Source organism: Scomber scombrus, chromosome 22 (genome assembly GCF_963691925.1).
Source record: "Scomber scombrus chromosome 22, fScoSco1.1, whole genome shotgun sequence".
NCBI classification, from domain to species: Eukaryota; Metazoa; Chordata; class Actinopteri; order Scombriformes; family Scombridae; genus Scomber; species Scomber scombrus.
Window position 1 is genome coordinate 22,198,891 of NC_084991.1, and position 23,466 is coordinate 22,222,356.

At 41.5% G+C, this 23,466-nt stretch overlaps 1 protein-coding gene across 1 annotated transcript in view; it reads left to right on the plus strand.

Moving 5' to 3' along the window:
* grip1 (glutamate receptor interacting protein 1) overlaps window positions 1–23,466 on the plus strand; it is a 48,571-nt gene that overhangs the window by 3,018 nt on the left and 22,087 nt on the right. The window contains 2 exon segments of the mRNA XM_062443442.1: window positions 19,562–19,642; window positions 22,858–23,023. Of these exon segments, the coding sequence (XP_062299426.1) occupies window positions 19,562–19,642; window positions 22,858–23,023 (247 nt within the window).

A 23,466-nucleotide genomic window follows, 5' to 3' on the forward strand; every position in this document is an offset into this window, starting at 1 on the left:
AACATGCTGATGCTGGCTCTGATTTCAGGAATTTACTGTATTTTATTTCTATCTGCGTTGACACATTATTATTTCTGTATTCCTGAAGCGTTCCTCTCCACAAAAACACATAATTTCATCCGCAGCTTGTTTTATTTACTGCTGAGATTACGCTCAAACGTCTCCTGAACTGAAACAAGCTTCAGAAGTAATTTTAGGTTTTTATTTTTCGTGGGTGAACTTTAGTTTACATCTGTCGTCCCTCCAGAGAAATCACCAGCAGGACTTGAACTCATCTCTCGCTAAACTGTTTACACTGATTAAACTGTGAGCGAGCGCTCCGAGCTGTGAGCAGATGATAAAGGATTCACTTTGGTGTTCGGCCTTGTTGCCTCAGATGTTTCTGAATGGACCGGGAGATTAACTGGAGTCAAAATCAGTTTAAAAAACCCTCCTAAATATTAATGGAGATATTATTTTTCTTTATGTTGATGCAAGAAAAATGCTCAAAAATTCACCAATGCTCTGCTAAAGTTTGTGTGTGAGTGTAACTAACGCCAGACTGTATTATATCTCTGTGAGAAATAAGAGGAATACTCCAACTGTGTGTTTGTGTGTGTTTCAGAGATGCCAAGAGACATTTCTCCAAGCTACCAGCGTAGCTCAGTGCTTGTGTGTGTGTGTGTTTAGCACAGCGTGTGATTCTATATGAAAGCATTTTAATGTTGGTTGACTGGCTGACCCGGAGACACACAGGTTTGCACAGCTATCATTGTTACGACATTGCATTACCTTCCATTCATTGTGGACAGTTTAATCCAAAACTTAACCAGGACCTCTTTAGAGAGACGTTTGACCTCTTTAGGATTGGGTTTTAGTCCTAGGTTGGTGTTTTATAGCGGTCCCTGAGAGGTCACAAAATTGTACACACACACACACACACAGGTTTGCACAGCTATCTAGTTAGGATGTTGCATTACCCCCCATTCATTGTGGACAGTCTAACCCAAACATTAACCAGGACCTCAGAAATGACGTTTGACCTCATTAGGATCATGGGTTGGTCCCCACAAAAAGGACTACAAGTCCCGACAAGGTTTGTGTTTTAGAGCAGTCCCTGAGAGGTAACACACACACACACACACACACACACACACACACACACACACACACACACACACACACACACACACACACACACACACACACACAGGTTTGCACAGCTATCCTTAATAGGACATTGCATTACCTCCCATTCATTGTGGACAGTATAACCCAAATCAGGGTCTCAAAAATGATGCCTTACCTCATTAGGATCAGGCTTTGGTCCCCATGAGGACTACTGGTTGGTGTTTTATGCTGGTGCCTGTAAGGTAACAAAATCATGCACACACACACACACACACACACACACACACACACACACACACACACACACACACACACAGGTTTTCACAGCTATCCCTAATAGGAAATTGCATTACTTTCCATTCATTGTGGATAGTCTAACCCAAACCTTAACCAGGATCTCGGGGTTTGGTCCCCATGAGGAGTAATGGTCCCGACAAAGGTGGTGTTTTATAGCGGTCCCCAGGAGGTAATAAAGTCATGCACACACACACACACTCTCTGCGGACCTTGTTAAGTGTGACTTTAGTGCCTAGTTTCTCTTTTCAGTCAGACTTAACTTAAAAAACCCTGAAAATAATAGGTGGCATCTTGGCTGCTGAACTCAAATTCACCACGACTTCACCACCACAGACGGGTTGTAGCTGCTGTGGCAGTGGACCAATCACATGTCACATTAAATCGAAGAACGTTTGTGTTGATTGGCTGTGAGCTAGTCCATACAAACAGTCATATTTTCTAGCTCTGGGTGCAAAAAAGGTATCGTTTGACGGGAGACGTTTCAATACTACTTGGTACTGATTTATTTTGGTTGATACCTTAAAGGAATGGAGAACTTATACCCAGCCTTGTAGGAAAGTAGCCTTCCTGTCGTCCTCCCTGGTCAAATTGACCCCGTCTGTTTTGACTGTTCCTTCTTTCCTTCCGTCTGTCCTTCCTCCTTCCTTCTCTCTTTCTTTCCTTCCTCTCTCTTTCCTCCCTTCCTTCTTTCCTTCCTCCACCCCCCACTCTTCCTTCATTCTGTCCTTGCTTCCTCCCTCCTTCTCTCTTTCTTTCCTTCCTCTCTCTTTCCTCCCTTCCTTCTTTCCTTCCTCCATCCCCCCTCTTCCTTCCTTCTGTCCTTCCTCCCTCCCTCCTTCTTTCCTTCCTTCCTTTCCTTCCTCCCTTATTTCCTTCCTCCATCCCCCTCTCTTCCTTCCTTCTGTCCTTCCTCCCTCCCTCCCTCCCTCCTTCTTTCCTTCCTTTCTCCCTTCCTTATTTCCTCCCTCCCTCCTTCTCTCTTTCTTACCTCCCCCCTACCTTCCTCCCTTCCTTCTTTCCTCTGTCCTTCTTTCTTTCCTTCCTCCCTTCCTCTCTTCCTTCCTTCCTTTCCTTCCTCCCTTCCTTCTTTCCTCTGTCCTTCTTTCCTTCCTTCCTCCCTTCCTCTTTTCCTTTCTCCATCCCCCTCTCTTCCTTACTTCTGTCCTTCCTCCCTCCGTCCTTCTTTCCTTCTTTCCTTTCCTTCCTCCCTTCCTTCTTTCCTCCCTCCCTCCCTCCTCTCTTTCTTACCTCCCCCTTACCTTCCTCCCTTCCTTCTTTCCTCCCTCCTACCTTCCTTCCTCCCTTCTTTCCTTCCTCCCTCCTTTCCTTCCTTCTTCCCTCCTCCCTTCCATCCTTCCTTCCTCCCTCCTTTCCTTCCTTGACTCGAGGACAACAGGAGGGTTAAAAATGGGAGAATATATCGTCCAATAAAAGCAGTTCTCTTGACAGGCCTGTTTGTTGCCACTGTAACTACATCAGGTGTATTTTCAGCTCCTGGTTTGAAAGTTTAAAGGTGGCTTAACCCTCCTGTCGTTCCTTCATTCCTTCCTTCCTTCCTTCCTCCTTTCCTTCTTTCCTTCCTCTTTCTTTAATTTTTCCTTTGTTCTTCCCCTCCTTCTCTCTTTCTTGGTTCCCTCCTCCTTCCATACTTCTTTCTTCACTTCCTACCTTCCCTCCTTCCTTCCTTCCTTCCTTCCTTCCTTCCTTCCTTCCTCCTTTCCTTCCTTCCCTCCTTCCTTCCTTCCTTCCTTCCTTCCTTCCTCATTCCTTCCTTCCTTCTTTCCTTCCTTCTTTCTTTCCTTCTTTCCTTTCTTCCTTCCTTCATTCCTTCCTTCCTTTCTTCCTCCTTTCCTTCCTTCCTTCCTCTTTCTTTAATTTTTCCTTTGTTCTTCCCCTCCTCTCTTTCTTGGTTCCCTCCTCCTTCCATGCTTCTTTCTTCACTTCCTACCTTCCCTCCTTCCTTCCTTCCTCCTTTCCTTCCTTCCTTCATTCCTTCCTTCCTCATTCCTTCCCTTCCTTCCTTCTCTCCTTACTCCTTTCCTTCCTTCCTTACTCATTTCTTTCCTTCTCTCCTTACTCATTTCCTTCCTTCCTTCCTCATTCCTTCCTTCTTTCCTTTCTTCCTTCCTTCTTTCCTTTCTTCCTTCTTTCCTTCCTCCCTCCCTCCTTCCTTTCCTTCCTTCTCTCCTTACTCCTTTCCTTCCTTCCTTACTCATTTCCTTCCTTCTCTCCTTACTCATGTCCTTCCTTCCTTCCTTCCTTCCTTCCTTCCTTGACCTGAGGACAACAGGTGGGTTAAAGGTGTTGGTCTGTTGCCCCTCCTTCAGTGATGTCACCTGTATCTCACCTGCGGGCGACTCTCTTGATGCTCTACGACGGGACCAGCTGCCTCTCAGCACGCTCCGTGATCTCATTACATGTTGAAACATTACGACGCATACATTTGCACATCAATGAGGTGAAATGATGTCAACTGCTGGATGAAACGGAGTTCAGGCCGGCACGGTTCGCATCACTCGCGTGCCGCGTCGAAGGTTGTTGACATAGAAAAATCTGCTAATTACCGCTTTAAATAAGGATCTCGTTAGCGTGAACAGGTTCTGTGTTTAACATGATGGAGATTAAAGAGGAAAAAACGTGGCAGCAGAAAGGAGGGATGGCTTTTTGTTTGTGCTTCTGATAAAGAAAACACACATTATGTTAAAAACAAAAAAAAAAAACAACCCTGCTTTGTTTTCTGTGGTTTTTTGGCTGCTTGTAACGGCTTTATTGTCATCACGTGTTAATGTGTTAGACGCTCTCCGCTCTCATTTCCGTTGGCTGGGATTCGATCCCTCGTTTTTCACGTCCTCCGGAGGCGTTGTTCCTCACTGCTGGATTAACTTCAGAGCCAATTAACACACACACACACACACACACACACACACACACACACACACACACACACAGAACGAACCAGAAAGAGAAAGAGAGAAAGAAAGAGAAAGAGAGAAAGAAATAAAAAGAAAGAGAGAGAGAGAGAGAGAGCGGGAGAGAGAAAATGGAGCAGATACAAAGAGCTTCACCTTAATTAATCTGCATGCCTCTCGGGATTCGGAGCACTTTCCTCTCGTTATTTGGATATGATGTTTAATTAGTTCTCTTAATTTAAAGTACAACTGCTTCCCTTTTTTTTTTCTTTTTTCTTTTTTCTTTCCCTGCACCGGTTCCCCCTAAAAACTCCTTCAACAGTTTTAAAGAGGTGTTGATTCAACTTTACGGTTATGTTTGAGACTCATTTGTGGATGCTGTTGAATTGTGTTATATTATACTGACTTGTGTTTAGTCTACCTTCATGGGTTGCAGGCGGGGAGGATAAAACACTCAGAGTTCAAGGTTAGAAAGTGACTTACATCCTGGTTCCTGCAGGTGTTGAGAAAGCTTGTAATGGACCCAAAGGTTAGCAAACACTAACCTTAAAGTTAACAACAACAAGGCAGATTCCTCGTATGTTAAAACCTGATTCTTCTGATTATCTTTGGGACAAAACGAGACATTTGGAATCAACATTTTTCTCCGTTTTCTGACATTTTATGGAGCGAACAACTAATCGTCTGTTCTTCACACACATCGAAACTTGTCAGTCTGACTGTGACTGTTAGCACTAATTAAAGGTTTACACATCCGTCCTCTGCACTTCCCTTCTCTGGAGGAGTGTTATTAGCACTGTGTGTGTGTGTGTGTGTGTGTGTGTGTGTGTGTGTGTGCATGTGTGTGCGTGCTTACATAAGGAGATGTCATGGTGACTCAAACCCATGTGTTTAACTTTGGGCGGTGGGTGTCGACACACAGACACACAGTTGGTGTTAAACTCTGATTTGGGTATTTTTAAACGCCTAGAGGCTGTGATGATAACCTGTAGTGTGTGTGTGTGTGTGTGTGTGTGTGTGTGTGTGTGTGTGCACATGCGTGTGAGCACTTCTTTCATCTCTCAAAATCACTCTTTGTACAGCGCAGGGTCACTCTCTCCCCTCAATTATTCATCAGCTTGTTTCCATGGTAACAGCTGCAGCCGTGTGTGTGTGTGTGTGTGTGTGTGTGTGTGTGTGTGTGTGTGTGTGTTGTAGTTGATCTGACAGCAGGAGGATGGGCCCTATCAGCTCATTATACAGTATTATTACATCTGATGTGCATACAGGGACGTCTGCTAGACCTCTGCTGCTGTAAACAGGAAGCTGCTAGAGGTTGTAGTACAAGTACAAGTACACAGTACACAGTACAAGTACACAGTACAAGTACACAGTACACATTACAAGTACACAGTGTGATAACAGCAGAAGAACTGGTTTGTATTATTATGATTTTATTATCCATATGCATTAAAATGACTGTAAACACCTGCTGTGGAACTTCATACACTTCATATTTTACTACGTCTGACCTGAAGCGGACTGTAGTAGTAGTAGTACTTTATGTAGTAGTAGTACTTTATGTAGTAGTAGTAGTAGTAGTAGTACTTTATGTAGTAGTAGTAGTAGTAGTAGTAGTAGTAGTAATAGTACTTGTAGTATTAGTTTATTATTATTTGTAGTGTTTTGCGTTATTAACAGCAGCAGCAGGTTTAGTAGTAACTATAGTTGATGTTATTCATGATGTCATAGTTGAAGAAGAAGTATTTTATGTAGTATTAGTAGCAGCTGTGTTTATGGGAACACTATACTGTTGTTTCTATAAAGTAGTTTTATGTTGTATTGTTCTTGTAGTATTAGCAGTAGTAGAAGAAGCATTGTTGTTTTTATAGTATAAGAATCAGTTGGATCAGTAGTAGTTTTGTTGTTTTTTTAGTATTAGCATCAATCAATCTTTATTTATAAAGCGCCAAATCACAACAAAAGTCATCTCAAGGCACTTTACACATAGAGCAGGTCATAACCGAACTCTTCAGGTTTCATTTTAAAGAGACTCAACATTCATACATGAGCAGCACTTTGCGACAATGGCAAGAATCAGGGGAGTAGTAGTTTTATTGTTCTTGTACTATTAGCATCAGTAGGAATAGTAGACACATAGCAGTAAATGAACAGAAGCAGTACTAGTTGTTGTAGTTGTATCAGCAGCAGAAGCAGTGCAGCAGTAGTGATAGTAGTAGTAGTGGTTATAAAAATAGTTAATTTAAATCAAAGTAAACCCTGAGGAGCTGTGACCTTCTCTATGATCTTTAAATAGAAAGACAACTGAAGCATCAGTGTAGCATCACACACATGAATACCTGCTGTTGTCTCTGTTGTACTGCCACGCTGTTACCAGCAGGGGGCAGCAGAGCTCAGACCTGAACACACTGAGCATAAACCTCAGTTATATAACAACAACACATTATTATTATAATGTTGGTGTGATGAGTGTTAAGAGACAGAGAGAGACTTTTAATATGAGCGTGTTGACCTGCATTTTACTGCAGTTATGGTAATATCAATGTTAATACCTTTTAAACACACACACACACACACACACACACACACACACACACACACACACACACACCATGTTTCCATCACTTCAGGGGACATTACATTGACTTACATTCATTTACTGGACACTTATCCTAACCGTAACCATAACCACTACATGCCTAATCTTAACCCTTATCCTAAATTTAACATAACCCCTAAACTTATATTAACTTTAAATCAAGTCTTCACCCTAAAATAAATCATTTACCTTAAGTGGACTTGCTTTTTGTCCCCATAAGACAGGCGAGTCCCCATAACATAACTGTGTGAACAGATTTAAGTCCCCACAACATTAGGAATACCTAGTACACACACACACACACACACACACACACACACACACACACACACACACACACACACTGACACTAATCCTGTGTAATCTGCTGCTGCGACACTGACCTACATGTCTGAACACTTCACTACCTGCTGCGAGAGGCCACGCCCCCTCCGACGCCGGCCAATTACATCACACAGATTAGTTTTATTTATATTTATTTATATTTATTTTGTTAGTTGCAAATTAAACTTTCAGAATTTGCCCATTTATTGAAATTGTCTTGAAATTTGACGCATGGATTGATGCCGACTTAATATTTTGAGCAATCATTTTAAATTTTCTTCATTGCTCTACTGCTCTAAGAAGGGTATAAAACATTGTCTGTCCTTCCTCCCTCCTTCCTTTCTTTTTTCCTTTCCTCCTTCTTTCCTCCCTTCCTCCCTCCTTCTCTTTCTTTCCTGCCCCCCACCTTCCTCCCTTCCTTTGTCCTTCTTTCCTTCCTTCCTTCCTCCCTTCCTCTTTTCCTTTCTCCCTCCCTCCCTTCTTCCTTCTTTCCTCCCTCCTCCCTTCCTTCCTCCGTTCTTCCTTTCCTTTCCTCCCTTCCTTCCTCCCTCTTGTCCTTCCTTCCTCCCTCCTTCTCTCTTTCTTTCCTCCCGCTACCTTCCTCCCTTCCTTCTTTCCTCTGTCCTTCCTTCCTCCCTCCCTCCCTCCTTCCCTCCTTCCATCTTTCCTCCCCCCCTCCTTCCTTCCTTCCTTTGTTCTTTCCTCTGTCCTTCCTTCCTTTCCTTTCCTCCCTTCCTTCCTTCCTTGACTGGAGGACAACAGGAGGAACAGGAACAAACCCCACCTTTCATAAAGACTAGTGTGGTTCAAAGAGCTTTACAGTTGCATAAATGACAAGCTGATAATAAGACAATATGATAAAAAAATAAAAAAAATAATAATGATATAAATGTTAAAAGACAAAACTGGAGACTAATGCACGCAAAAGAAAATAAAAATGGTTAAAATACATTAAAAAGACAAAAGAAAAGTAAAATGGAAGATGAAGTTTAATAAAAGCTGGACTAAGGCTAGTTTAAGAAAGAGACAAATAAAATGGATAAGAAGATAAAACTAGAGCATGATAATAATACGATAGACAATAAATGGAAAACAAGCACAGTAGAATAGAATTAAAAGACTATAAACTATTTAATGATTAATCAAAAGCCAGGCTGAACAGGTAGGTCCGTGCCTCGATGGGTCAGGTTCAGGTTACTTCATGTCTACCTGTAGGAATATCATCAGGTTTGTAGTGGCTTCATTAATAATCAGGGCTGAAAAGAAAACAAACAAACATTCAGAACCACTAAAATACATTAAAAAGTAGAATAAATAAAGTAAAATGCAGGTAAATAAGTAGATAAATGAACGTTTCTTCTAGAGCTCCTGTGTGATATTTCTATGTCTTGTTCATCTGAGTGATGGCTGCAGGAACAAAGCTATTTTTACACCTCTTTGTTCCACACACTGGGACTATAAACCTCCGTCCAGAAGGAAAGAAGCAGAAATTCACTTTACAAAAGGAAGAGAGAGAGAGAGGAGGGGGGAGAGGAGGGGGGGGGGGGGGTTTAAATCGAACTGGGCCGCTGTGACTCATCAATCAGCCTACTACACCATTTAACAATTTGATTCAGAGAGTTTCTGTTCTTCAAAGAAAAGGTTTCCAAACCATGACACCAGAAGAAAACCATAAAAATCGATTCGATAAGAGCACGATGGAATAGAGTCGTCATGGTTACGTCAGTGTGGAAACAGGACGGTTCGGTTGCTCGGTGGTTTGAACTGTCAGGTGGGATACCTGGCTCAGAGGTTGCATGTTCTCCCTGTGCTTGAATGTGTTTCCTTTCATTGTTAAGAACATGTATGTCAGGTTAGTTCTGCTGTCAGTACTGATGTAGAACTGGAGTTGGTTCCCAGCTGCTGCCGACTGCTCCTAATAGTTAGATTAGATTAAAACATTAGATTACACGTAAAGTCTTCTGTGCATCGTTCCTATCTTATAATATGTTGATAAATGAACATCAATCAGCTGCAGCATCAACCTTTGTGTCGTCCTCCCGGGTCAAATTGACCCCGTCTGTTTTGACTGTTCCTTCTTTCCTACCTTCCTTCCTTCCTTCCGTCTGCCCTTCCTCCCTCCTTCTGTCTTTCTTTCCTTCCTTTCTCTTTCATCCCTTCCTTCTTTCCTTCCTCCCTCCTTCTCTTTCTTTCCTGCCCCCTACCTTCCTCCCTTCCTTTGTCCTTCTTTCCTTCCTTCCTCCCTCCCTTCTTCCTTCTTTCCTTCCTTCCTCCCTCCCTTCTTCCTTATTTCCTCCCTCCCTCCCTCCCTCCTCCCTTCCTTCTTTCCTCTGTCCTTCCTTTCCTTTCCTCACCACACTGATTATCTGTCAAAGGTGTGGGAGTGAAGAGCCATTGATGCAAATGGACGAGTGTAAGGATCGGAGCGACACATTGTGATGATTAGATGACTCTTTCTTTTTTGGTCAAGTGTGTTTTATTGAAGATGGATAGATGGATGAATAGTGGAGGACAGGAAGGCAGTCTACATCTTCAACTGAAAAAGGAGACGAAGAAAATACAACAAACCCAGCATATCTTGACTGATTAGATTAGATCAACTTTATTGTCCCCGAAGGAAATTTGTCTTGGGCTAAAAGGTGCAGCTGCACATATACAACAATACATAATAAGCACCGTAAAACTAAACATACACGACAACACAGAATCACAAGAAGTGCTTCAAAGTGCTTCAAAGTTTAGCATATTGCACAAGATCATGTGACATACGGCTCAAGAAAGGAACAAAGTAAAAACAATAAAATGGATAAAACTATATGACAGTCTGAGAGCAGGATGAGTTAAATGCAGAGACTGAATCTCACTTAACTGTATGTGTGAAGGGTAAAGAACATTAAACAGGAAGTGAAACAAACACTAGTGCTTCCTTTTTGCACACGGCTTCACAATTTGCTTCAAAGTTCAGTTTTTCGGCGAAAAATGGTCCCGAATTATTTGTAAGATTGCAAACGTTCCAGTGTGATGGGTCTGAGCTAGAGTGTGGACTTGGACTAAGTCTTAGCAATTACTCGTTGTTACTCGTTGGTTTTATATATGTTTAATGGAAGAAAGGACTCGTCACAACACTTCAGAAAGTTGTCTTTTTCATGGAGTCCACCGTTGACTGGACAGTGAAGCCGAAACGTTTGGATCACCCTCTAGTGGCTGGCTGCAGTATAGGTCAAAAGTCAGGCCTCCTACATGTTAGCAGATAGTCATCCCACCACCCCGACTCAACTGTGCATACTCTGGCTCCAAATGACATCACACAAACAAGATGGACGCTCCCAAAAAAAGAGATATTTTGGCTTCGTTTTTGCACAGCGGCATGAAGTTGAGACGCTACTTACAACAGACTACGAGCCTGTTAACTAGTCAAGAATCAAGTTCACAATATTATTACTTAAAGATCTCCTCCAGACATGTTTAAGATGTATTTAAAGTACTTATGGGGCTTTTCCGTTACACAGTTCTAGCTCTACTCGGCTCGACTCTACTTGGTTGTTTTAGCGTCTCCATCAGGGATAGTACCTGGTACCTGCTGCTTTTTATACTACCTGCTCTGCCGAGGTTCCAAGCGAGCCGAGCCGATACTAAAACCTGACGTCAACGGACTGCCGGCCACTGATTGGAGCAGAATGTTCTTCCTTAACTAGCCAGAAGTCCCAACTTCTAGGCGCGCCAATTAAACATCGTTGAGCTCAGAGAAACTTTCCACTCTGTTTTCTATTTTCAAACTCAGGAGAGCACATTGTTGAGTGGAAGGAGGCGGGGGGGAGGGGGGGGGGGGGGGGGGGGGTACTGGTTAAAATATGGGGTTGAATTGTGTTTAAAAGCCGAGAGAAACTGGGACAAAACAAACAAGCAAACAAACAAACAAACAAAAGCCTGGCAGGAGACCCAGTTAAAGATCACATGTGCTCCGTTTAACGTTGACCTCTTTGTGTGATGGAGGACGTAACACAAAGACTTTGCCACTAAAAACACTGTAATGTTAAAACATAGAAGATGAAGATTTCACTCATCTTCCTCTCCTCTTTCTTTCTTCCTTTCTTTCTTTCTTCCTTTCTTTCTTTCTTTCTTTCTTTTTTTCTTCCTTCTTGTTCTGTCTTTCTCCTCCCTTTTTTTCCTTAATTTTACTTTCATTTTTCTTTATTTCTATATTTCCTTTCTTTCTTCATCTTCTTCCCTCGTTTTCTTTCTTTCTTTCTTTCTTTCTTTCTTTCTTTCTTTCTTTCTTTCTTTCTTTATTTCTGTCTCTCTTTAGCGTCCCCCTTTTTCTTTTTCTTTCTTCCTCTTGTTTTTCTTTGTTCTTCTTCATCCTCCTTTTTCTTGTTCTTGTTCTTTCTTCATCTTCCTCCTTTCTTTCTTTCTTTCTTTGTTTCTTTCTTTCTTTCTCTTTAGCGTCCTCCTTTTTCTTTCTTCCTCTTTTCTTTTTCTTTTTTCCCTTTCTTCCTTTCTCTTCTTCATCCTCCGTTTTCTTGTTCTTTCTTCATCTTCCTGTTTCTTTCTTTCTTTCTTTCTTTCTTTCTTTCTTTCTTTCTTTCTTTCTTTCTTTCTTTCTTTCTTTCATATTAGCTTCAGATCAACTTTTAAATCCATGTTTCCACAGAAGGAGGACTGTGGGTTTAGTCCTCCATCACTTCCACTGTAAACATTATGAAGGATCTTCTAATGCTCAGTATGAACAGGAGGAATCATTACAGACAGATAAACAGCTTTAATGTTCATTTAAGCTCCTGACTGTTGATTTAAGATAAATAGTGAACTCGTCCTTTAATCTGTAAACACTGCGTAGTCTTGTAGTAAGGTTGTACTTGTGTATCGTCGTGTTTTTGGGGTTTTCTTCCCACATAAACAGATTATGGGATGCTTTCCTTTCTTCCTTTCCTTCCTTCCTTTCTTCCTTTCCTTCCTTCTCTATTCATCACGTTAAGCTTCCTTTTCAAGCTTTTTTTCCCTCCCTTCATCCCTCCGTCCATCCAGCTGCACAGAAAACACATTTACAAACCAGCCGAGGGACACAGCAGCTTCCCTCCTCCCTCCTCTGCATCCCCCCACCCCCCACCCCCACTTTCCTTCTCCTCTTCATCCTCCCATCTGCGCAGACTCCCCCTCCTCCCTCCTCTCTCCTCTGCCTCTCCATCATCATCATCACCCCCCCCCCTTTCCTCCTCCTCTTCATCCCCCATCTGCGCAGACTCTCCCTCCTCCCTCCTGTGCTGTCTCATTTTATGGAGGAGCTTCACATCTGCAGCGCTCTACCCCCCCCCCCCCCTCTCTCTCTCTCTCTCTCTCTCTCTCTCTCTCTCTCCCTCCCTCCCTCTGTGTGTGTTTTTCTTTTTTTTTAATGCCGAGCCTCACGAAGCGTCTCGATGATGATGGTTTCTATTTGAGGTGGTCGTTCGCCTGTCAGTCGCTCAGTGAGAAAGAGGAGGAGGAGGAGGAGGAGGAGGAAGAGGAGGAGGAGGAGGTTGTGTAGTTTGTAGCGGCTGCATCTGCATGGCGCTGGGGCGGGAGGCGACACTCGGCTCGGCTTCACCATGATCGCCGTGTCGTTTAAATGTCGCTGCCAGATCCTGCGCAGGGTGAACAAAGGTAGAGAGACAGAGAGAAACACTGAGAGAGAGAGAGAGAGAGTGTGTGTGTGTGTGTGTGTGTGATGAAGGTTTATGCATGTTTGCATGTGTGTCATGCTTGCTTGCATGCGTGTGTGTGTGTGCGTGTTAGATGGTGTAAGTCTGGTCGAGCGACATTTGGTTTAAACTGCTGACATTGAAGAGAGAGAGAGAAAGGGTTGTTTATGACCAAAGCCATCCGTGTGTGTGTGTGTGTGTGTGTGTGTGTGTGTGTATTGAAAATGATCTCCTGATGGATTCATTCAGTCGATCGCTGCAGGTTCCTCCGGACGAGAGACCTTCAGACTGGCTGTGAGAGAGAGAGAGAGAGAGAGTGAGAGAGAGAGAGAGATGTGGAGATAGCTTTGCATCTTATTTTCATGAATGTAATATTCATGCTGTGTATTAGCAGGGGAGAGAGAGAGAGAAACGAGGGCAGCCAGACAGAGTGTGTGTGTGGTTGTGTGTGTGTGTGTGTGTGTGTTCAGGGTTTTGTGATCAGATTTTTGAAGCTTCAGGTGTTTTTTTTGTCTTTAAATAACTAAATATTCAGATTGAGATCAACAAATACTCAGTTTTAAGTGAAAATGATGCATTAAAAATGTTACTCAAGTATAAAATTGAACGATTGGTGCAGCAAGAAATGCACTTAAAATATGAAGTGCATTTTTATTTGATTTGCAGAAAAAGACGTATAATGTGTTAAAGGAGTAAAAATGTTTGTTCATGAGATTTAAAAAATAATTTATGTGTTATTTGGACAAAATAATATATTCATTCATCACTGATGATGTGCCCAGCAGCTTCAAATATTTATGTATTTATTAATTAATTTATTCTTAAAATGACATCTCACCAAAAAAAAGAAATGTTTATTTATCAATCAAAACATGTTTTTATTTATTAATATATTAATATATGTTATGTGTACAACATTTTAGTTGAATGTCTGGTATGCAATGAAAATGTTACATAAGTATAAAATATAGCTATTAGCCCAGAATTGAATTGAATTGAATTTGTATTTTATTTTATTTTATTTTATTTTATTTTATTTTATTTTATTTTATTTTATTTTATTTTATTTTATTTTATTTTATTTTATTTTATTTTAGTTAATTTATTTGCACAAATAATACAAAAAAAAATCCCAATGAGTTAAATGAATAAAAATAACTGTTTGATTGTGAGATTGTTTTTTATTTATTTAATGAAAACATCTCACCAAAAAAAAGAAGATTTATTTATTCATGGAATAAAATAATATATTTATATTTATTTATTGTTATATTATGTGTAAAACATATTCTCTCTATAATCTCACCAAAAAAGGAACAAATAATTAATTCAAAACAAAATAACTGTATTTATTAATATGTTATTATTACATTATTTATTATAGTACACATAGTATTATTACATTTTTTTTAATATATTGGTAAAAAAAAAGTAAAATATTCAGTTATATATTAATATTTTTATTTATATATATTTGTTTTAAAAGGTGTAATATTAATGTGTTTATCCTAATATAATATATAATATAATATATATTAATATAACGTCACAGAGCAGTGATTCAGGCTGCAGACGTCAGGTCACCTCTGCAGCTGAAGGTCAGACTGGAGGCAGATTGTTGTTGCTCTGAATCATGTTTTAAGTTTTAAGTTCAGACTGAGGGAAGTTCAGCGGCTGTTTAGTTCTGAATGAATAAATGATGAATCAGAAGTGATGAGGAGGAGACTGTAACCTTCCTCACATCAATACATCAAACTGGAATGTTTCATATTTCCATCGTTTGAGCTGAAGGCATCATATACAGAGCTTTAAGAAGTTCAATAAATACTCTGTTACAAAAAACCTACTATAGTAAAAGTACTGCAGTATTATAGTGATGTAGTATGCAGTATTACAGTAAAAGTACAGCAGTATTATGAGCGATGTAGTATGCAGTATTATAGTAAAAGTACTGCAGTATTATAGTGATGTAGTATGCAGTATTACAGTAAAAGTACTGCAGTATTATGAGTGATGTAGTATGCAGTATTACAGTAAAAGTACAGCAGTATTATGAGCGATGTAGTATGCAGTATTATAGTAAAAGTACTGCAGTATTATGAGCGATGTAGTATGCAGTATTATAGTAAAAGTACTGCAGTATTATGAGTGATGTAGTATGTAGTATTACAGTAAAAGTACTGCAGTATTATAGTGATGTAGTATGCAGTATTACAGTAAAAGTACTGCAGTATTATAGTGATGTAGTATGCAGTATTACAGTAAAAGTACTGCAGTATTATGAGTGATGTAGTATGAAGTATTACAGTAAAAGTACTGCAGTATTATGAGTGGTGTAGTATGCAGTATTACAGTAAAAGTACTGCAGTATTATAGTGATGTAGTATGCAGTATTACAGTAAAAGTACTGCAGTATTATAGTGATGTAGTATGCAGTATTACAGTAAAAGTACTGTAGTATTATGAGCGATGTAGTATGCAGTATTACAGTAAAAGTACTGCAGTATTATGAGCGATGTAGTATGCAGTATTACAGTAAAAGTACTGCAGTATTATAGTGATGTAGTATGCAGTATTACAGTAAAAGTACTGCAGTATTATGAGTGATGTAGTATGCAGTATTACAGTAAAAGTAGTGGTTTGGTCCTCTGACTGATATATTATTATTATGACATCATTAGATTATTAATAGTGAAGCATCAGTGTTAGAGCAGCATGTTACTGTTGTAGCTGCTGGAGGTGGAGCTAGTTTACACTACTTTATATACAGTTAGCTAGTTTAGTCCAGTGGTTCCCAACCTAGGGGTGGGGCCCCTCCAAAGGGTCAGCAGATAAATGTGAGGGGTGGTGAGATGATTAATGGGAGAGGAAAGAAGAAAAAACTAAGTTCTGATACACAAATGTGTTTTTCAGTTTTTGGACTTTTTCTCTAATCTTTGATTTTTGTTGAAATATTGGATCATTTGAACATTTATTGAAATGAAAGCATGTGAGAAGTTTAGAGGGAAAAATCACTATTTGGTGGAGCTGTTAACAACTCATAGACATCTGAAATGTGAGCCGACTACACACTGCTTTTTGGTTTCATCTTTAACAATGTGTTGTATTTATAAAGCTTGTTATATCTGTGTGATAATATTTGGGTATCTACTGTAACAAAGACAGATATAGAACTGTGTGATGGAGGCATTTTACTCATCATGCAAAAGAAAACCCAACCTAAACTTGCAATTAATTTGATTTATGGGCATTTTTAGTGTATTTTATCATATTTGCAGGTTTGCAGCAGCTCACACCTGCAGATGTTTTCATGCTGAGTATTTTTGAGGTTTTAGCTCATTTGTACCGTAATGATTAAAAATGGAGCATCACTGTGTCGCAGCAGCTCTCAGCGGATATTAAATATACAAGTAAAAACACTTTTCAGCCTTTGCTCGTAAAACATAAGAACATCAGACGTTAGCTGTGGGAGGTTTTGTACGTTTTATTTCCTCGTCTTCACATCTATCGTATACGACCCGAACCATCAGATTAACCCTCCTGCTGTCCTCCGGTCAAGGAAGGACTGGAGGAAGGGAGGAAGGAAGGGAGGAAAGAAGGAAGGAAGGGAGTAAGGAGGAAAAGAGGAAAGAAGTAAGGAGAGAAGGAAGGAAGGAAAGGAGTAAGGAAGGAGGGATGGAAGAAAGGAGGAAGGGATGAAGGAAGGAAGAGGAAGGACGGAAGGAAGGAAGGAAAGGAGCAAGGAGGGAGGGAGGAAGGAAAGGAGCAAGGACGGAAGGAAGGAAGGAAAGGAGCAAGGAGGAAGGAAGGAAATAAGTATGAGGGAGGGAGGGGGGAAAAGAGGAAAGAAGTAAGGAGAGAAGGAAGGGAGGAAGGAAGGAAGTGAGGAAAGAAGTATGGAAGGAGGAGGGAGCAAAGAAAGAGGGAAGGAGGGGAAGAACGAAGGAAAAATTAAAGAAAGAGGAAGGAAGGAAGGAAAGAAGGAACAGTCAAAAGAGATGGGGTCAATTTGACCCTGGAGGACAACAGGAGGGTTACATGTTTGTTTGTCTTTAACACTGCAGCTGACGTGACGTTAATCTTTGCAGAAGATAACAGATTAAATAGGCACATTTTTACAGCTGCAGTTGCGTTTTCTGGCCTGTAGGTGGCGTCGATCTGACCGCAGGTGGATGATAGTAGCGGAGGCTGAGTTCAGGCTACACAGGCGCCCCTGTGTAGCCTTGCTTCAGAAATTATAGCTCCATCTAATATGAGCTGATGGTTTATATAACACAACACCACAGTGTAGTGTACTCTGTGTGTGTGTGTGTGTGTGTGTGTGTGTGTGTGTGTGTGTGTGTGTGTGTGTGTGTGTGTGTGTGTGTGTGTGTGTGTGTGTGTGTGTGTGTGAATATATAGTATGTAGAAAGGGAGAGATTTTGCTGTCCTACATCTGGAGGAGGAGGAGGAGGCTAAGCTTTTATCTTCAGTTAGTTATGGTGTGTGTGTGTGTGTGTGTGTGTGTATGTGTGTGTGTGTGTGTGTGTGTGTGTATTTTCAGAGTCTCATATTGTGTTTCTGAGCTTAGCCGCTTGAATCAAACAGAAACAAGAACTCGGGCTGCACGGATTAGCTTCTCCTCGATCGTGTGGTCTGTTAACTCTGAATTCAGGAAGTCCATGAAGACATTTCTAGAGCTCGAAGCGACGACATCGTTAAATATTGTCGTGTTTCGGGCCCTCAGAGTCAGAACTGAAGAAATTGACTGTGGTGGTAATCAGGTTATTTAACCCTCCTGTTGTCCTCGAGTCAAGGTAGTAGGAGTAATTATCGTCGATGTTGGAAACCTAGTATGTCCAAAACGAAATATGGAGTCACGAGGTTTCCACCTGACAGCGATGCAATGATCTAACTGGATTAAGATTAAAGTTATTGTCAAGATAATTAAGTCTCATGATCGACTCTTTTACCTTGTCAGTTTGACGGCAGGCCCACTGTGGTTAGCTTGTACTAACTCATGGAAATTGGACGACTCCGACAGTAGAAGTCAAGCAGGGCACATGAGCTTCAGCACCCAGGGGCCCCTAAGGGTGCTAATCCAGCCTTGATGTTGGGAGGTGAAACTATATTGCTCCTGTTTTATCTGTTCTGCCTGTTTAAAAGCAAGTCAAATTTACTTTATAGGAGAAGAAGAAGAAGTTTACACTGTTCATTGTTACTGTTCAACACGCCAATACAACAACAGACTCATCCAATCAAATCAGTTTTCCAATATTTCATCCAATGAAAACACTCATTCATCCCAATCTCAGCCTTCCAGATTGATCTACATGACATCATCGTTCATGGCTTGGCTCCGCCTCTGCTCTGTCAGCAAAAAAGCTTCTTTTTTTTTTTAAAAGTCAGACGTCTTCTCTGAGTGATTACATCACCAGGGGGGGTTTCCCAGCGGACTGCACCGATTGGTCGACACATCCATAGCCCACTCTGTTCTCCACAGGGATTGGTTGCTGCGCTGATGAAGTCACCTCTCTGCTTCTCTCTCTCTCTGTCTGGCAGTGGTTTCTTTATTCACGAGGCTGACGTGACAAACCTCTCAGCAGCAGCTTCAGCCTCCAAACCAGACACTTGTTTTCAGAGCTTAAGGATGCTAACATGCTAAGTTGCTGGCTAGTAGCTTTACAGTATAGCTCCAGTTAGCATTTTAGCTCTGAGATGTATTTTTGTGGTGGCAGCTCTGTAGTTGATGATGATGACGATGATGGTGAGTAGAGATGCATTATGGGAGTTTGTCCTTAAACTTAGCTGTGTGGGTTTAACTGGAGCTTCAGAACCAGTTGAGAAAACTGGTTGAGGTTTTTGAGCCAGTTACAGAAGTTGGTCTAAAATGGTTAAAGGAACCAGTTAGAAGAAATTGTGGAGCAGTGGTACCAGTTAGAGGTACTGGTAAAGGTGTGGAGCCAGTTAAAGGAACTGGTAAAGATGTGGAGCCGGTTAGAGGAACTGGTAAAGATGTGGAGCCAGTTAGAGGAACTGGCAAAGGTGTGGAGCCAGTTAGAGGAACTGGTTAAGATGTGGAGCCAGTTAGAGGAACTGGTAAAGGTGTGGAGCCAGTTAGAGGAACTGGTTAAGATGTGGAGCCAGTTAGAGGAACTGGTAAAGGTGTGGAGCCAGTTAGAGAAACTGGTTAAGATGTGGAGCCAATTAGAGGAACTAGTTAAGATTTGGAGCCAGTTAGAGGAACTGGTAAAGGTGTGGAGCCAGTTAGAGGAACTGGTAAAGGTCTGACCAGTTTGGGGAAGTTGTGCTTTCTGATATACATACATACAGGAACTGGCCGAGCTCGAGAACCAGTATGAGGAGATGTTGGAGCTTCACAACCAGGTTAAGTTTTGAGCCAGTTAGGGGCACTTAAAGAGAGCTTCAGAACCAGTTAGAGAAACTGGGAGCGCCTCTGAACTACTTACAGAAACTGGTCAGGGTCCGGGGGTGCTTTCAGAACCACGTAGAGAAACTGATATACATTTGGGACCAGTTACAAGACATTGCTGAGCTCCTACACCCGATTAGAGGACAGGAACCAGTAAAAGAAGATCTTAAAAACCAGTGCATGTTTGTTGCTGTGTATTCTAATGTGTGTATTTCTGTATTTCTTTGTGTTGCAGATGAAGGGCCGTACACCAAACACTCTGCCGGGCCTCGACCTCCAGATGGAGCGCTGGCCATCAGGAGGCAGAGCATACCAGGTACCACAAAACACACATCCTTTATCTTCCATCTGTGCTGGTTCTGCTCTGTTTGGGTTCCACCTGCAGAGCCAATAAGCCACCGATGAAGATAACAACTCTGAAAACAGGACACACAAACACACACACACACACACACACACACACACACACACACACACACACACACACACACACACACACACACACACACACACACACACACACACACACTCACACAAACGGAGAGTGAGCTGATGTTTTCAGTGTGTGTGACCTGCAGGAAGCTGCTTGCAGTCGCAGTTTATCTCCTCCCACCTGGAGCTGCTGGCCTACTTGCAGCTTGAATCGAAAACGCTGCAATCTAAAATTTTTGCTAATTCTGCTGTAAGAACAAGAACAAGTAAACATTACACAGATGACGCAGCTGGTGCAAAAACGGAAACCCCTCAAGTTCAACCCTCAGAGTAGTTCGAAGGAGTTTTGTAACAAGTTAGAGTAAGAAGTAGAGCTTCAGAACAATTTCATAAACTGATTGAGTCTCATAACCACTAAGAATGATTGTTAGAGGTTATAGGAACCAGCGAGGAGAAACTGGTGGATTTTATGGAAGAAGGAAGGAAGGAAGGGAGGGAGGAAGAAGGAAGGAAGGGAGGGAGTGAAGGAAGGAAGAAGGAAGGAAAGGAAGGAAGGAAGGAAGGACAGGAGGGAGGAAGGAAGGGAGGAAAGGAAAGAAGGAAGGGATGGAGGGAGGAAGGAAGGAAGGACAGGAGGGAGGAAGGAAGGAAAGGAAAGAAGGAAGGAAAGAAGGGAGGAAAGGAGGGAGGAAGGAAAGGAAAGGAAGGAAAGAAGGAAGGAAGGGAGGAAAGAAGGAAGGGAGCGAGGGAGGAAGGAAGGACAGGAGGGAGGAAGATGAAGGAGTTAGAGGAACTGGTAAAAGTCTGAAATGGTAGCGCTCCACAGTCAGTGAAGCCAGGCTTTGAAATCGGGTTGCATCATGCACATAAGGAGAAACTTCACCAATGTTCTTTTTCTCTAATCTCAAACTAAGCAATGACTCATCGCACATTACAGGATATTATTAACATTCCAGAAGGAGTCATGCATCACCTCACCTCACACATACCTCACACACACCTTTACATTTCCTTCTCACCTGGTACATTTAAAGCAGAGGCGAGTTCTCATCAGCTCTTCTCTGTGTCTGTATGGTTATATGTCTTAGAGGACACGATATATATAGTCAGTTTCATTCTTGACAAACATAGGCAAGCCTTTCCTCCATATCAAATCAGCTTGTGTCTTTCCAGTTACCATTTAAAATTCGTCTCATTCATTTCCGTCTCCTTTTAGACGTCTCCTTCCTCTCTCTCATGGCTAATGTGTTCCTGATGGGAAAGTAGTGACAATCATTACTGAGTCTCACATTACCACATAATCTTAAACAATTTGGTAGAGCTTTTAGAGCCATTCAGAGATTCTGTTTGAGCTTTGTTGTCTGTTACAGGATGCAGACATAGACTGTATATAAGAAATGGACGTAACATCCGTGACGTCACCCATTGGTTTGTGGACTGCTGCTCGGAGGCCAATAGTATCGGATCTGAGCAGTGGCATCTTGAAAATTTCAGGTGCATGCTGGGAAAAATAAAAACACGGATTCTACTTATATGGGCATCAGGAGGGGCATGAGGCGCCCTCCTGAACCTGTGAACCAATCAACCTGTCAATCACCACGTAGCCACGCCCTAATGCATACCCTGCTTTATCGTCACATATAAAATCAGGGAGGCCAAAATGTCCCAAATGAACATCATACTGCATTGAAGAAGGCTTTAAACTAGCGATTGAGACCATAAACACATTTTGAAAACGTTTACTGAGGTTAGAAATCAAGTGAGAAGTTGGTGAATTCTCCATTGACTTGTATAGAGACGGAAGTCCTTTTGACACCAAAACGGTCGCCCCCTGGTGGCCTTTTGATAGAATGCAGTTTTAAGTTACTTCCGCGTTGGCCTCATTGCAGAGGACCGGAACTCCCCGCCTGGATACAGATGATCTTCATAACCAGTTGGAGAAACCTGTGGACATTAAGATCAACATACATGAACTGGTATAGCTCGAGAACCAGTTAGAGAAATTTGTCGAGCTTCTAAACCAGTAAAATTAACTAGTATAGCCTTTGAAGTCAGATAAAGGCGAAGAAACTGGTTGAGCTTTGGAACCAGTTGGGTTTTCCAGCTAGCTTCAGAGATGTACAGAGGATCTGTTTGAGATTTGGATGCCGTTGCAGGATTGACTTGAGTTTTAAACCAGTTTGAGAGGCTGGTGAAGGTTCAGAACCATTTAAAGGATGTTGTTATTGATCTGCAACCCATTAGAGGAACTGGTAGAGCTTCAAAGCCATGTAGACAGACTGGTCAAGCTCTGAACTAGCCATTGGAGGCTCAGAATCATGTCAGCAAAAGCAAAACTCCTGCTCATCATCCTCATAGTAGGACTTACATTTACAGATAGACACAGTGCTCTGCTGCAAACACACTTCCTCCCAAAGCTGAGGGAAAATCTATTTTAGATTTATAGTAAAATCTGAAATAGACAACAAATAGTTTAAACAAAACTTCGACGCTCCTCTGAGAGAAGCTTTGTTGTAGTTTTTCTTACCAGTTACCTGGCTTTTTGTTGAGGAATACTTTCAAAAGTTTCTCCCCCGCTGCTGCAGTGAACTGGTACGAAGATTTTTGGGGTTGATAGTGAGCAAGCTGACACAGCGCTGATGTTTTAGAAAAGTTGAAAAGGACACTGACGCTCTTTGTAAAGCCTCTTCGCAGGAAGGAGATAAGGAGAGGAGAGGAAGACAATGATGGTCACTGTCAAAGATCAAGCATCGTAATCCTGTCTGAATGAAGGAGGGTGAAGCTCTGCCTGGTTAATATTAAAATACAACATTTCAATGAAATCCTACTCTCTGTTTTATCACCTCAGGGCCGGTCACATCACATTTTTACCAGCTCTGCACTGAAATATCCCTCCTTCTATCCATCTCTCCCTCTGTTAAATATTTCAGGCGCTTGATAAAATATAGATGGACGACAGAATAGAAGATGACTTCACTTCTCTCTTTGTCCAGATTATTATTTAATTTTCTCTCTGTGCTGAGAGAGAGAAAGAGAGTCAGAGTGTAGAGACGGAAAAAGAAAGAAAGGAGGATTAAAGGAAAGAGTTGAGTTGCGCAGTGTAATATTTTTATCTTTTTTGTGATGTAGATGAGTTTCGGGGCTGCTCAGTGGTGGAGCTGATGAAGAAGGAGGGGACGACGCTCGGTCTGACGGTTTCAGGCGGCATCGACAAGGATGGCAAGCCCCGGGTTTCAAACCTGCGACAGGGAGGCATCGCTGCAAGGTGACACATCAGATACTCTGAGTCTATATATTGATGCTTTATGTTTTCAAGCAGTTTTTAAAGATCTTCAGCAGGAACCAAAGGAGAGAGCAGATGAGTCAGACATTGTTGGCTTTGGTCTTTACGAAAGATATTAATAATACAAGCTTTTAATGTTCACTCGTGTCAGCCTTGTCTAGACCTGCTCTATGTATAAAGTGCCTTGAGATGATTTTTGTTATGATTTGGTGCTATATAAATAAAGATTGATTGATTGAGTGTATTTAACATATATATATTTTATATGTATTAATGTTTAATGGAATATCTTTGCATGATTTCCAGTTAAAAACTCTTCTACTGGTCCTTTATGCAGCCGTTCAGTTCAGCCTCTGTCTATTAACAGGCCGTTTTAGTGCCTGCCTCTTTAAGGCCCCTCCTCCTCCCACAGAAGAACCCACTCT